The sequence below is a fragment of the Cladophialophora carrionii genome (assembly GCF_000365165.1).
Source record: "Cladophialophora carrionii CBS 160.54 unplaced genomic scaffold supercont1.7, whole genome shotgun sequence".
Classification (NCBI taxonomy): Eukaryota; Fungi; Ascomycota; class Eurotiomycetes; order Chaetothyriales; family Herpotrichiellaceae; genus Cladophialophora; species Cladophialophora carrionii.
In genome coordinates this window covers 1,491,465-1,506,958 of record NW_008481832.1, presented here as the reverse complement: position 1 = coordinate 1,506,958, position 15,494 = coordinate 1,491,465, and the positions used below count along the sequence as shown (strand labels likewise).

General features: G+C 54.3%; 5 protein-coding genes across 5 annotated transcripts; 1 reads left to right on the top strand and 4 right to left on the bottom strand.

Moving 5' to 3' along the window:
* Positions 1–660: 660 nt before the first annotated feature.
* G647_08615 (uncharacterized protein) lies at positions 661–1,770 on the bottom strand (the record flags this gene model as incomplete). Its single annotated transcript, XM_008732924.1, has 1 exon — positions 661–1,770. The coding sequence occupies one exon, from the start codon at positions 1,768–1,770 to the stop codon at positions 661–663; it is 1,110 nt and encodes a 369-aa protein (XP_008731146.1).
* Positions 1,771–3,250: 1,480 nt separating this feature from the next.
* Positions 3,251–5,896, bottom strand: G647_08614 (uncharacterized protein; the record flags this gene model as incomplete). The annotated part of the gene is made up of 1 exon (XM_008732923.1): positions 3,251–5,896. The coding sequence occupies one exon, from the start codon at positions 5,894–5,896 to the stop codon at positions 3,251–3,253; it is 2,646 nt and encodes an 881-aa protein (XP_008731145.1).
* Positions 5,897–8,471: 2,575 nt separating this feature from the next.
* G647_08613 (uncharacterized protein) lies at positions 8,472–9,629 on the top strand (the record flags this gene model as incomplete). Its single annotated transcript, XM_008732922.1, has 2 exons — positions 8,472–8,856; positions 8,911–9,629. 2 exons carry the CDS (start codon positions 8,472–8,474, stop codon positions 9,627–9,629), a joined length of 1,104 nt encoding a protein of 367 aa, XP_008731144.1.
* Positions 9,630–11,457: 1,828 nt separating this feature from the next.
* On the bottom strand, positions 11,458–12,404 carry G647_08612 (uncharacterized protein; the record flags this gene model as incomplete). Its single annotated transcript, XM_008732921.1, has 4 exons — positions 11,458–11,584; positions 11,714–11,910; positions 12,130–12,207; positions 12,390–12,404. 4 exons carry the CDS (start codon positions 12,402–12,404, stop codon positions 11,458–11,460), a joined length of 417 nt encoding a protein of 138 aa, XP_008731143.1.
* Positions 12,405–13,304: 900 nt separating this feature from the next.
* On the bottom strand, positions 13,305–15,387 carry G647_08611 (uncharacterized protein; the record flags this gene model as incomplete). Its single annotated transcript, XM_008732920.1, has 3 exons — positions 13,305–14,661; positions 14,713–15,253; positions 15,330–15,387. 3 exons carry the CDS (start codon positions 15,385–15,387, stop codon positions 13,305–13,307), a joined length of 1,956 nt encoding a protein of 651 aa, XP_008731142.1.
* Between the last annotated feature and the right edge of the window lie 107 nt (positions 15,388–15,494).

Here is a 15,494-nt window from a genome sequence, read left to right as displayed (position 1 = left end):
CAACGACACAATAACAACGACACAATAACAACGACACAATAACAACGACACAATAACAACGACACAATAACAACGACACAATAACAACGACACAATAACAACGACACAGAGGCTGGCACTTGTTGTGCAATCGGATATCTATCTGTGCGGACCGTATCTGTGAGTGGAGATGTCCAGCGTGGCGCATCTACGACGATCTAGAGTGCGCCGGACGTATCGCGGTTGGCAAGTCCAAACAACAAATCGACCGTCTTCCGGGGAAGCTTGACTCGACGGATGTAGGGGTTATCATGATGTAGAAATATTAACATGTGAGCAAGACACACAATTTGAATGCTAAAGGAGCATGTGGACGGAGGAACGGCTTCATCCTCTCCAGCCTATCTCGACAGGTGCGAGGTGTTCATTTTGAGGAGGCGGACCCTAGAGGTTACAGAATGTTTGTGTTACATAGTCCATCCTGGGCACCAACAGTGATCGAAGTTCATGAACCTCTAGTATGATGAGCTGTCCATAGTGTCTTTCCCCTGAGCCCATCTCCAGCTAGTAATTGGTTCCCAGCACTTACAACTGTTCTAGGTTTGCGCGCGCAGTCAACAACAGGATACTCGTTGTTGAAGTAACCGTCCATGTCTATCTCAGAAACAGTGGCTGTCATTCCTAGCCAAACAGGTCAGCGACTGTGTAAGCTCCTGCTTCCTTGCTGACGGATGCGGAACGGCAAACACCAGGTCCTTCTTCGAGATCGCTTCTGGGGGGAATTGCGTTCTTGATATCCTCTGTGGAAAAGTGAGTGACTGGCTTCGGAGGTAGGATAGGGCTGTGGGAGGCGTCGTTCAGGGTGCTCGCAGCGTGCAGCTTCAGTGGTGTCGTACAAGGACTCGGACCAGCACGGAACGTGAAGGCTGGTGTCGCTGCATTGACGTGTTCTTCCAATGATTGAGTACCCATCTCTGCTTGGTCAGTCGCAGGACGAGGAAAAAGGTGACGCTCGAGGATCGCAGCAAACGCTGGACATAAGACATGATTGTGCAGCATATCAGTGGCTGCCAGAGGTGTCGGTTGTCGCAGTAATCGAGGAAGAATGATACGTCGCGTCGTCTGCTCCAGGATATCGGCGGAGGAACCTCGTGTCCCCAGGCGAAGGAGTAGTATGTTGAGAATCGGGGCGAGTTCCTCCTCGCTTGCCGCCCATATGAGCTCTCGCAGTTTTTGCGTCTTTGCACCCTGCTGCTCCTGCTCATATTCATCTCTTTGCTGCCTGAAGATGGCCTCCTCCTTTTGCAGCTTGTCCATGTTCTCCTGGAGAGATTTCTCCCTCCAGCACAGGTCCAGTTCTCTTTGCGCCAGGTTCTGCTTCTCTCCCGCAAAGATCCACCTTTCTTGATCCAGAGTCAATTTTTCTGCTCTCCAGGCTTCTTCGAGAACCTCCGCTTTTCTTTCGAGGGCCCTCCGGTCGGCATCCAATCTATCTTCAGCGGCTTGCACCTCGTTGATCAGAATAAGCTGTACAATTTCGTCTGTTGTTGGTGCATGATTCTGACTTGGAGCTCTAGATGGGTCTCTGAGGTTGCTCGCATCCAATGTCGACACGTATAGCGATGCACTCACGTCTGACCGGCGGTCACGAACAGGAGAACTGTGCTCAAGTAACTCATCGACCGTTGCAAGATCGTCAAAGTAGCGGTTGGGTGGCAACTCCGGGAGAGCTGGGTGGTCCGCATCAAAGAGCGACAGGAGAGTCGAAATGGGGAGGCCAGGCCCGACCATGTCGGTGGCGGACTTTCCCAGTCCCAGTGTCGGAAGGAGCCCACGATCTACTCCAGCCAATATGGAAGGGATATGTGCGAGACCTGTTCGTCAGAAGGAGCAGGGACAAGACTTGCTTGATCGAAGGCTGTTTTGTTTTGACAGTCGACGGCGTGGAAGGCCATCACTGCCTCAGTGCTGGGTGAAGTCACAATAGCAACGAATCCATGGTGACCGCCTTTCGCGCAGTCCCAGTTCACCTACAGGAAGTGGCCTTCACTTGCATATACCTTGGAATTAGGTCTCGCGATGTTGGTTGTGCCTCCCTCTGCAAATGTGACCATCAGCTCAAGGAGGCAGAGTTGCCATGCCCTTCCGCATCTCTGCAGATATGAGTCCACCTTTACACAAGAGATGGACCCATTTGAGGGTGGCCGTGGTGGAATCGCTGCCTAGAGAACATTTTGATGTGCTTTCACGGTTGGATGAAGGTACGGAAGCGAGCTTCTGCCTAAGAGCTGCGTTCCAATGGGACTGGGTATGCTACACGACGACACTGGCAGAACAATTGAGACATGCGAGCGAAGAAAGTCAACACCAACACGGGAACGAAATGAAGATAGGCGATGAATGGAGTATGAGAAGATTTCACCGAGTTCGAGGCCGTTGACTCGAGTTCCCAGCCAAGCGTCTGTTATGTAAGCCGCGTCTGTCTCGTCTAACTCACCCACTACTCGTACTGTGTACTTCGGCGCGAGTATACACCTCGCCGGCGAACAACTTGTAGCCTGTGCTTCTACCTGGCGCTCCAGGAAACCAGTCAGAAGGATCGCCGGCGCAGCAGAAGATCCGCAGCTCTCCGGATAGGGTATCTATAAGAGACAACGAGCAGCGAACGACGCCATATCAAAGCAGAGGACATGAAGTCGAAGGTTCAGTTTTCTATTCGTCTTCAGACACTATGTTCAGTCAATGCTCCAAGAGCTAGGCTACCTCAGCTGTGCGCGCTGTACCGCATCTCCAGCAATGTTTCATGTGTTTGATCTGGTTCAAAAACCCCTTCGAAGCTCGTTCCATCAATTCAGCTCAATTGCACTCATTCAGATTTCGGTCGATCCCTCATATGGACACAATCGATTGTTCGTGTTCGAGTATGTAAAAGGTCGCAAGTCTTATCAGACACCAAGAGACCATGATCGGAAGAATGTGCTGCACGACTTGCCCAATGCCGCAAAAAGAGACGAGACTCGGTCGAGTAGAGAGGCTCCAAATGCCTGTAAGTCTGCGCGTTGGTCCGCGCATGGAAAAAAAGTGTGGTAACGATTGACTCGGGTTGGGAAAGGAATGACAGGCCATTCTCGGCCTCCTTTTCGTGAAATGTCGTAAACTGTGCATCAACAAATACCGTACCAAGCAAGGCCCAGTTCCATGATTCGTCATGCTCCAAACGCCGAGGCGCTGTTCATAAAGCCGTTAAGTGGGTGATGCGATGCACACCTTTTCAGTTTGGGATCTTCTCCTTCGATCGCCAGAACAGCATCAGCTTGCTAAGCCGATTGGTCTTCTTCCTGCTCTTCTCATCCAGCGCAGCAGCGTCGGGAACCGTCTCAAATTTGAGCTTGCTGCCATGTGATGACCCAGGTATCAGACGGTTGAGGCTGGCCAAACTAGATCGCTTCCACGCCTGACTGTTGTCCGATCTCCTCGAAGTCGACGGCACAAACACGGACGCCGATCGTTGTTCGCCAGAAGATCTCGTACCCGCGCTGCTTGAGATTCTGGGGATGACGCCACTGGAAATGCTGTCACTGAGAGAAGGAAGATCGTCATTCGAGGCACGAAGGACCATATCGGGGCTCGGCTCTCCCAGGGATCGAGATGGCGGTGACATGGTATCGAACGAGAGATGGTCGGCATCTGGAGAAGAGATCATTGAAGCCGAGGTTGTACGACCATCCATCGACGAGGTATAATGTGACTGAGGGGCTGGATACGCAAAAGTCATCGGCGAAGACATGGGTCGCTTTCGGGACTCGAAATGGTGGAAGACAGGAGCCTCAATTGTCGCATTAGATGATCGGTTGTCATCCGCTCGACAGACGTCGTCCTCTGAGTCCACAATAATGACTCCGTCTCCAGGGTTCTCGCACATGGACAGGCCAAGGCCATCAGTGGCTTCCATCTTGAGGCTGGCTAGAGGTGGCGACGGCGCTGGCCCTTCTGGACCCGGCCTGCTAGTGGAAGGCTGCCGTGCAGCATTCTCTCCAGCCAGAAAATTGTCCTCCTCCTCTTCATCAAAGACATCGTCCGACAGAGACGCATTGCTCCCGATGTGATGCAGGCCAAAGGTACTGCGGTTCACAGCCGGCATCACCGGTGCTGATTCCGTCCGCCTATGGACTGAACCGAAAGCATCGACTGCCCCTCTGCGTTCACTGCTATGAAGCTTCGCCAACCGTGGGGGATGTTTCATGGCGCCATCTTGTACGAGCTTCTGCTCGCTTCCAAAGGGACCCAAGGCAGCATCTAAATCGATGACCGGGCTGGTGATTTGCTCTTCCGGTGGAACTGAAGGCAATGGAGCAAGGTTTTGCAACGAGGCTCGAACCCGAGTCGACACTGGCGAAGGCTCTCTGATTACGATCGTATCATCCGCATCAAAAATCTCGTTCAAATGGTCACTGGGGGTTCTCGTCAATGGTGGCGGTGCCGGCACTGTCCCTCGCTTGACCTTGCTGGAGCGCTTCTCGGACTTTCTCGAGAAGATTCCAGATGTCCATGTGTGGTATTTCCGCTTCTTGGACATCGAAGCGTCCGATGAGGTTCGTGGCCGTAATGCGTCCCCCGACGGCCGCGAACTCGCGGCTGGCGAGCTGAAGATGTCCATAGGATCGCCACCCTCGGCCTGCGGTGTGGTCAAGGGGGAAGTGTGGGAAGGATGATTGAACCAGAAATATTTCTTCTTGTTGGGAGGGCTGCTTGAGCTCAGAGTCCCAGGTGACCCAGAAGCAGACAGTGGGCGTTTGGGAAGGTTGATCATCGCCAAGGTCTTGTCTGAGGCCAGACCCTGCGACAAGGTAGAAAGAGCATCCGCTGTCCTCGGTCTTTCTGGAGAGACGTGTGCATCATTTGACGGGCTAACAATGAGTGTTGGGTTGGGTGTGGGACTCGCTGCTATCGAGTTGATGCTGCCAGAGAGAGAATGACTTCCTCGAATGGTGGAGTTGCTCCCTTCTGTCTCGGAGGAGATCATGGACAACGGTCTAGGAATAACATCCACATGATCGGAAAAGCCGACGCGAGGACGAATACCTGGGGCACTACCCCGGCGTGGAGGAGACGAAGGTGGAGTTCTGACAACACCTGACATGGACTGTCGCACGTGTGCACTGCCTCGTGGAAACACGAAGGCCTCTGCGCCGTCAGAAGGTGTCGTCGGTGTAGAGCCGGCCCGTGCCTTGGCGACAGCATTGGCTTTGATCAGTTCAGATGTGTCGATATCGGAAATGGAGACGGCCTGAGAACGACGGTGCACATGTCCTCTGACCCCGGACATAGGTGGATGGGGTCGATATTCCGGTTTCTCAGGACTCGTACTGACCATCTGGGGTCCGTCAGTCCTCCCACCACCAACAAATTCACTTCCACCTCTTCGATGACCACCTCGAAGGGACTGTTGGACCTCGTTGAACCCTCCTTTTGTCGGGCTAGGAGATGCTTGTTCAGGTGCAGGACTCGGGTTGAATGTGAAGGCGGGCAGAGGGGCAGGTCTCGCAGAACGAACGGCACGCTGTTGATTGAGAGCCATCTCCTGCAACACTGGGTGTGTCGGGCTTGGACTTCGCTCAGAGGGCAGATCTGCCCCGGGATTGAACTTGAACTCTGGGAGCGGGAGAGGCTTTGGAGGATGACGACCAGGCTCACCCATCGCATTGTTCACAGCTTCCGTCGGTGAATCCATCCCTTCCCTGCCTACAGCGTTTTCATCTCCGCCGGGATTGAAGGAGAACTGCGGTAGCGGAGGAGGAGCATTGGGATTCCGTGAAGCTCTCCGTCTGTGAGCTGGGGAGGATCGAGGTGGACTGCCAGGAGCTGATTCGAATGGAGACAAGACCGGGACGGAAGCAGGCAGAGAGATTGAAGTCATAGTTCAATAGAGCCACCGCCGCCCAAGACTAATAGTAGTATCGTTGTTCTGGCCAGCAGGAAGGTGCGACGTAACGCGTTGGAGGTGTTCCCGCACCTTGGATAACTCTGAATGCGGCGACCCCAGCAAAGGAACGATTACCACCATTAAATAGGGTTGAATGGGCACGTATGGGTGCAGGACGTCTGCGAAGGAATGACTCGTACAAGCTGTATCTGAAGGAGGTCAGAACCGGTGTCTGGAGTTGTTTGCTATTGCAGGTGGTACCTGAGAAACAAGTCTCGAGCCCGATGTTGAGATGTCGAGGGTCGCAGCCGAGCTGGGAGATTGGGATCGGACGGGCCGAAGGGGTGCAAGAGGAGCGCGAGTTGTTGGCTGAAGGAGTGGACGGCTACCTGGAAGAAAGACCGATAAAGGTACTTCCTTCGAACAGGAGCCACAAGGCGACGAGAGGCCTCTTGAGGTAGAGGAGGAGCGGCGGGAGGAGGCGGCGGAGGAGGTGGTGGTGGTGAAGAAGAGCGCAGACGGTGGTGAGAGGAAAGTCAGAGATAGAGCGGCAGATTAGCCACGCAGGACGCAGTTTGGGTGCGTTTGGTCAGCTCGTGCACACACAGTCCACCTGGAAACCTGGCCGCTAACCCGGGCGGGCAGGGTCAGGTCCTCGAGCTGTCTGGTTGCCTGGCTTAGAGTTGGATGGATCCACGCAGGTGCCCTTTTTAGGCGTGCCCAAGCGAACTCTCGGTGGCTTCACCAGCCGTCGCGGCATGTCACCAGTCCCGTTTAGGCTTTGCATTCTCGTTGCCGGTGGGTTTAAGCCTGCCGGCTCCTCCTGCCCACCAACTGCAGTGGCAACTCGCACGCACATCTATGGGGCAGTGTGATATCCATTGCGACCACGTTGCGGCCTCCAATGAGACCACGGTGCCCCGACTGCGTCCTGCGTATGTACTCGTATGCTATGGTCGTGCTGACGTGCGCACCAATGAAGAGCGGAATGTCTGCTTGCCATCGCACACCACGACCACGGGCTACCCCTGCATTTGCGCGAGCAAGGCGCAGAATCCCCAACGGCCTCTTTCGGCACAGCTATCTTCACCTGCAGAGGGAGTATTTTGGGTGATCACTGATTGACATTGACAATTTCGTAGCTTGACCCGAGAAGCGGCCATGTGATGTGCTGGCAGACGGGTTTGATGAAGCGATGAGACGGGTCGGCGCAGCCCTTGCCTATCCAAATGAGCCCAATCTTTACGAGATTGGTACTTTCCCCTGCCCCCCGACGCTGTTCCCACAATCGCTTCGGTGCTTGTGCACCTGGTGAAACCTCTCGGGTCGACTTCGTCTGTGTTTGATTGTGGTTCGGGCCATCCATTGCCATGTCAAACTGCATCAAACAGCAAGCAATCTGCTCGCCAAAGTGAAGGCGATCGTCGAGGATCCGCGCGAAACAAGGCACCCAAGCATCCCGTGTCTGTTCCTGGCGGAGTCAAAGCTTACGAGCTAACGCAGGAACCATGCTCACTGGAGCACAGGAGTCCACCAGCGATGAGGAGGCTTTTCATCCAGACCGTCTTGGGACACGCCCTCTTCGTATCCGTGGACTCGTGGCTTCTTGACGAGCAAACAATTGTGCGCGGATGCTGCCGTTCGAATCGGCTCGACCGCTTGACATTCGCCCAAGAAAAAGTGTCTTGCTCTGACAAGGGAGCAAACGGCTGTGCGTCCAGCCTGAAACTCGCTTCGTGTGGTCACCTCGACAACAGCATCTTGAATCTCGGTTGCTGCTGGATAGCAGATCCAGTACCCACGCGAGCATTGTGGCCACACCCAGTACTTGGACTGGTTACAAGTGCCCGGGGGCAGCTACACCGCATCAAATTGTGTGGGGAAGGCTCTTCATTAGGTTGACTTAGCGATCATCCATCGCCGTAAGCTGGACGTGCGAGATCCAATAATGCCACTTTCGCCTGGAACATCACGTCAAGACGCCCTCGGCGCTCACCACGAAGCCGACGGCGTGCAGCTAGCAAAGAACTTTGGTTCGTGCCTTGTATTGCTAGTTCCTTGGTCTTGCTGTGCGTGCATATCCTGCTCATGCCGACGGATAGAAAAAAATTCTCCTGCATACGGCCTGCAGGTCGACACACCACATTGACTGATTTGAAGCTCGCCTCTTCTTCCCGTTTAGTTGCTGAACCAATTGGGACAACCTCAGTTGATCCTCTAACGTGTCGCAGCTGGCCCGAAATCTCTAGACCAGGAAACCACGCGCCCGCGGGGCTGCTCGAGTACGGAGTACTCGTATCACTGCTCGCTAAATTCCCTCTTACTCGAGACGGGAGATTCCAACAGCGACGTTTGACTCGTAGCACACCGGAATATCTGACTGGACTGATTGGAAACACAGCAAACAAGTCAATCTCGGGGGATTCTCCGGAAGCCGCTCAATCCGGGTGACATTTCCTCACGTAGCACAACATTCAGAAAATCACTGCCCAGCCTGCCCGCTTCTCCCGCAGACTCCGGTTGATGGTTGAATCCGTCAGTCCAGCTCTCTGCGCGCCAAAGTGATGCAATGGCTCCGGCGAAGCAGCAGAAGGATAGAAGCAATCGAACCCGTCAGATCAAGCCTCACCACGGCGACACAAGCCAGAGGGCGGCACCCCAGCAGCGCCTCGAGAATGACGCCGCCGCCGCCGCCGCCTTCGCCTTACCGATCGAACTACAGCAGATGATCCTTGACATCTTCCGCCGGGCATTCCCATTCGATCATGATCAACGCGACCTCCGAACCACCATCCAGGAGGTCAAAGGCCACCTCTTCCAGCGCGATTTTGCTCGTGCATTCGCCAAGCCAGAATATCTCGATGCCTATGCACTGAGGTGGAGCGCCAGCCGTGCACTCGGGTACGCGAGCATTTTCTTACACGGCGACCTGCAGCAGGCATGGAGCAAACTTCGTGCACCTACGGCGCCGGCCCGGACTGACATGGCAGCATCGGCATCGCTTTCAGACTCATCATCATCGCCAGGCGAGCGACATCCAGCTCCAAGCGCTTGTAGCGTGCTCTGCATTGGAGGCGGAGGAGGGGCCGAAGTGGCTGCATGCGCGGCTGCAGCACGGACAATCCTGCCGCCATTGGCCAAGATGAATGTCCACGTCGTCGATATCGCAGACTGGTCATCATGTCTGCAGAGTCTCGAGACTGCATTCTGCACGCCGCCTCAATTGTCTGCCTATGCAAGTGAAGGCGCGAAGGCGGCGAATAGAGCGTTCGTCTCATCTGACTCCTTTGACGTCCTCTTTTCGCAGCATGATATCCTTGGTGTCAGCGAGGCGGATTTGGCACCCATGCTGCAGGACGTGCATCTCTGCACCATCATGTTCACGCTAAACGAGCTCTTCTCGGCCTCCATCACGCGAGCGACGGCATTCCTCCTGGCGCTTACGGAGTCCATTTCTGTGGATTCGTGGCTACTTGTCGTGGACAGCCCCGGGAGCTATTCGGAAGTCAAGCTTGGTACAGGGGACGACTCCAAGACCAAGGAGTACCCGATGAAGTGGCTGCTCGACCATACGTTGCTGGAAGTGGCGCGTGATGGTGACAACAGTAAGTGGAAGAAAGTCGTGAGTGATGATTCGAGATGGTTCCGTTTGAATCAGCAGTTGTTGAAGTATCCCATCGAGCTGGAGAACATGAGGTACCAAATCCATCTGTATCAGCGGGTCTGATGTCCAGCCTGGTCGACATGGCCGATGCTCAAACAGAGATCAGGAATATGACGGCGCCGTAGGTGGCAGCGCCGAGGGTCGCAAGCTCACAGCGGAGGTCATGACATCCCATCTCACGCAGGCACATAGAATGCTCAATCCTGGTCTACCAAGGCCAAGACACTGGCTTGTCAAAGCATGTCAAAGCATGTCCCTGGTCCTGAGCTCACAGCAACAATTCATGTTGAAAACTAGACCGTTCGCTTTAATTCGGGTCTGCCTACGTTTGCAGCTTTGTGCCCATGTAGATTGATGCCTGCCTTTGCAGCTTATCGTCGTCTTGTAAATCGAATACCTGCCATTGCAGCTTTTCGTCCACTTGTCCTGCAGATTGAACGCCTGCCCAACCTGCAGGGTATGTACTCGTACTTGTACCGTGTAGATGCGGTAGACTAGGTACCGAGTAAAGTAGACCCCGTTGCCGAACCGTTCGCCATTCAACCTGCCGCTTCAGCCGTCCGCAGTCTCTTGCATGGACATTGATTGCTTCACTTTTCCGATACAGCACTCGTGCAACGATCGCACATCGCACTTGTTGCCCTCGTCAGGCCGTCCTGCAATGACATCGGAATCGAAGTTCGAGAATCAGGGTTCGGTCTGATTGAGAACAGACACGAACCGACACGGGTATAGACACGGACAGAGATACAGAGGGTGAACCGCCACAGTACAGTACCCAGAGTACAGTACCTAGAATCTAGTATAGTAGCGTACAGTAGAGTACCATCGTCATACCTCAAAGGCTGAAGTGTAGTGCTCCGTACCCACTCGAGATTATCTTCGTGTAGAGCAGAACGGAGGGTTGACTCTTGCGTAACACGACGGTATGTACATAGCAGACCGGTCCTGGTCCTGGTCTTGGTCCTGGTCCTTGTCTTGCCCTGGCGTGGTACATCTGACTATCATGAGCTTGCAGCACGCGGCTCGGACACCAGCATCGGCACGACTAAGTGACATGACACGAGCGGTACCTCTAAACCGCACGAGTAGATGTGCCTGTCTGTCTACCTACACGGTAGCTAGGTAGGTACTCAACTAAAGTCGCATGTCACCTACACCCCCCACGGTACGACGCTCGCAAAAGGGGCATTGGTCACAGATTTCGCTGGGATGTTGTCGGCTATAGGAGGTTTAGATGGAACCGCCCACTAACTACCTGGTAAGTTTGATCGCTAACAAGGGTTCCAGCACTTGTCGTGGATTACAAGGTACTGTACGGACAGGACTGATTGACTGATTGACTGACTGCCGGCCAGACGGGCTGGGGGGAAGTCGTAATGCGACGGGCCGATGCAACAAACAACGAACGAACGGAACACGGACATGGACATGAAACTTCGACTTGGACTTGGACACGTATGGCGCTTTGATTCCAGCCTGCCTGATTCATTGCTGACTGATATGTAGGTCGGACCAATCTCTACACATCCCTTTCCACGACTGGAAGTTGGACACTGTTGAGTTCACGTCAGACCTCGAGACCAGAAGGCCACTGAATCTCTGTGAATCCCTGAGACCAAACAAGCAAGCAGGGCTGCCTCCGTGGGCCGCTCATACCCGTACCCTCTGGCTTTAACGAAGAATGTGCGCGCAGAGACGACACAACGCCTCGAACGATACCCATGCGTGCGTGCGTGCATCTTCCGTCCTTGTCCACCATCCAGACGATGTCCAGCACGCCACGCCTCGCGAAGGTCTTTTGTCTTTATTTCATTCGACGAGCTGCCTACGCCCGCTCTCCGCACCTCCCAGCCATACCCGCCGTGTATGGCATCTCTCGGCGCCACATCTAATCCTCATCCTCATCGCCCTCGTCATTGACGACGTTGAAGAAGCGTAGCTCGTAGACGCCTTTCGACGTAGAGACCACACGCAACCAATCTCGGAGTTGTTGTTTCTTGAGGAATTTCTTGGTCCTACGCACCACCATCCACGTTAGCCGCTTATTCACAACCATATCATATCACATCACACCACACCACACCACATCAAAACACAAGTATAGTTCTTGCTCCACATCGACGCTGGCTGGGTTCACCACTCACAGATACTTCAGATAGCGGCCCGAGAATGGGATATGGGTGACGACCTCGATCTTGCCATCGCCAACTTGCTTGATGTCGATGTTGTCGCCGAGATTGCCCGTCCGGCCCTCGACCTTGATGCGGTCGTGCAGGAACTTCTCGAACGCGCTGAGGTCGAAGATCTTGTCGCTGACAGGTTGCGAGCAGTTGATCGTGTACTGCGGTCACAATCTCAGGTTAGCGGTGTTCGCAGGTATAGGACAGGGCGGGTCCGAGTTGGAGTCACAGTCGCAGTCACCATTACGGTCGCATCCGTAGACGTAGATGTGGACTAGATCCGAGACATAAAGTAGACCGGTTGAACGAAACCAATCGAATATAACAGTAGGTTCAAACTTGTGTCATATAGAACGGATAGAGGAAACATGCACACGTACCTTATTCGTAACCTTGGCGCCCTTGACGGCCTTGCCGCCCTTGGAAGGGGCAGCAGCCTTTTGCGCAGTCCCGCGAGCCTATCCTCCGCCGAAGAACGAGAACCTTAGCCTACTGCATGCTTTGTGCCCCGTCGAGTCGACGTCGAGTCGCAGAATCGAAACGAACAGACTAGGGGGAGCTTGCCAGCAAAGCCATTCCGTTCCGTTCAACTCGGCTCGGTTCGCTGGAGTCGCCCAGGGAGAAGAGTAGCGATGCTTACCTTGACGGCGGACATTGTGAAAGTGTGAAGAATTGGGGGTTCGAGAGAATGGAGGAAATGGGTCGGCAAGGAACGAGGATGGAACGGAGAGGTCGCAAAGAAGTTGATATCCTGCGCCTTTGATGGATCGATGGGTGGACGGGTGACTGTATGTTGCGACCTGCCGCTTGAGGAGGGAATCGAAAAAAGTTGGGATTGTGCGTGTGCGGAGCTGCAGAACTCGCCGCAGTTGCCTGATTGGGGTGGGAGGCTTGGCGGGGATTTGGCGCTTCCGATACGAAGTACCAGCACAATTGTTACTCTCTTGGAAGCATTCACAACACTGATCGAATGGACTTGCTTCATAGGTAGGTATCACTGCCAGAGCAGTACGATCCGGGTCCCTCGACTTTACTCCGTGTTCTCGTCTGCCTCGAACACAAGTTGAATATCCATTGCAGCACAATCAAGTTCGATTTTCAGTACAAGCCGAGTCGCAAAGACCGTGGATCTCATATCAACCAGCCACCCAGACACGTTGACCCTATGCATCATCGTTGTTTGGAACACCATTCCCAAGCATGAAGCCCATGACATCTCCTAATCCGATTTGCTCCTCTGTGCGCCTTGCCCTGTCATATCGAATTCAAGTCATTCCAGCGAGTCCTGACCAAAATACAGCCATTTTGCATCATTGTCGAGATTCACGCCCAGCTCCAAGTCCTACCATAATCACACCGTGCGTAACCAGTCCAGATGCCATGTCCATGTACAGAAACAGAATCCCGCGCGGTCGTGACTGAGTCCACAGATGCCGGCATGTTCGCCATCATTGCCACTTCAGAATGAAGAAAGGGGGTTCGCGACCGTCACATCATGGCAGCGTAATCACAGTGAAATGCTCACACTCAGGTGGTAGTGATGAGTCTCGCAGCACTATCGCTTGACGCTGACTGGGCCGTGGCTGGCACTCCCAACGCGACCACTCGTCTTTCGGACCTTCATCTTATCTTCTCCGCCACTGCGACGAGGAGACTCGCGGATGGATCTGGTCTTCGCAACGCCCATGGCGCCCATCCCACTCGCGGATCTCGGGGTCTTGCGGATGGTCTCAGCCTTCTCACTTCGGGTGCTAAGTTTCAGATTCTCCTGTTCCTGTGCGAGCTCATCCCAGATGGCATTGGTATCATCCATCCGAAAATTTACGTCGCCATCGTCTTCGTAGATGCCCATGGTATCGCCAACGTCGAATGACTTGGTCACTGTCGTGGTGGTAGTGGTGTATGACACGCTCCTAGCCTTGCCCTTGCTACTGGGACTCTTGCTCTGGCTTCGGCGTGATGCTGCTCTCTGAAGAATGAGCTCCTCTTCGCTATCCAGGCCGCCTGTGCTCTGTCGGTGAATCTCGCTGGTGACGACTTCACCTTCAGACTTGTTTCCGTTGACGCGCATAGCGCCAGAAGTTGATCGAGAATATGGGTGCTGCCGGGGATCCATACGAGCATACTTTCTGGGCTGACCGGGCGTAGGGGCTGGCAGGTTCTCGTCCTGGTAAGCGGTTGCTACATCATTGCCGTCGATCTCTCCGAGTGCAGTCCGCTGAGCACTGGATCGTTCTGGAGTGGCCGTCTGAGCACCACTCGAAAGGCGCACGGGTGTCTTGGTCGAGAGGCCGCGGGGCGTCGACGGCTTAGAAAGCTCCATCTTGGCCTTCCATTGATCTTCCAGGTACCACTCGCGGAATTGTCCTTGGTTCAGGTGAAGCCAATGTTGTTGTGGGCCAACCACCATGCCCGGACGCATAAAGCGCATGAAAGAAATGACTTCGTTCGCGGTGAAGCCGTGGCGATAGATCAGGTAAGCGCCAATCAAGCAGCCAGTCCTACCAAGACCAGCCTTGCAGTGGACGGCGATGCCCTTTTTCTTGGCAATCGTGTCGCGGGCAAGCTTGATGAATTTTCGGACGATGGGTAAGGCAGGACAGGTTCCATCTTCAAAGATCATATCGATGTGCTGGATGCCAAGGGCGGTGAAGTATGTTGGGCAATAAAGCTCCGAGTTGAGTCGCACGACCAGACCAACATCACGTTGGACGAAATGGGTCAGGACGTTCTTGAACGGCTGAGGTATTCTGGCGTGCTGGATCTCCGGAACGCAGGAAGGCAGGGTCGCATATGCCGGCGAAGACATAGGAATGGGGGCGACAGGCTCCGACTGCGGCGACGCAAACGCAACGAACTGAGGCGAAACCCAGTTGAAATCACCTTGGTCGACTCGCTCATATCGCTCATACCTAAGAGGAAAGTTAGCATGTGTGCTTTGTCTGTGGACTGTAAAGACATACTCTTCGAGGTTGAATTCCTTCAGCTGGCACAGGTTCTCCTCTTTGGCCTTCCAAACCCCGTAGACGATATCTTGGATGTTCAGGATGAAATCTGCCTGGCTGTATCCGGCATCTCTGAATGGCATGTAGGGAGGGTCTGCCTGTGCAATGGGTGCCAGAGCTAGATGAGGAGGCCATGCTTGGATCAAGACCATGTAGCACGCGACCAAACATGCGGCATTCGCGCGGCTTCTTGCGTCAGCTCTGCTCCAGAACACCACCGCCTTGTCATTGTTGGCCGGGTCCCCCAATATCTCGTGAAATTGCACTGCGAATCGGTAGAGGTGGCCGATGTGCAACGGGCCGAAATCGGCGTGGAAGGCGTTGTAGAGCAAGGTATCGTCGATTGTGAAGTACACCGGGGGTGGCCGTAGCCTCGCAGGAGTGGGCGATGGTTGTGCCTTGGCCGACCGCTTCTGCGGTGATCTCTTCGCTTGAGTAGGATACGGGAACGGAGTATGCTCGTCAGGTGCGTGGGTGTAGGATGCTAGGTACAGTCGGTCTGTGGGTGGGTAGGATTGTCAGTCTTGCGCATCGCAGCGAGGGGCAATGTTTTGTTTCATGTGGATTTTATTTACCTTGAATGTACTCGATGACCTGACCGTAGCTGGCAGAATGTCCCAATGAAGGCGCCATCGCTGGTCAGGACAGAGAGTCGGCCGCTATTGTTTGCCGTGCTAGGATCTTGTGGAAAAAGCGGCGTCGGGTAACAAACGTGCGGAAGCTTGGGGCGCTGAATGCAC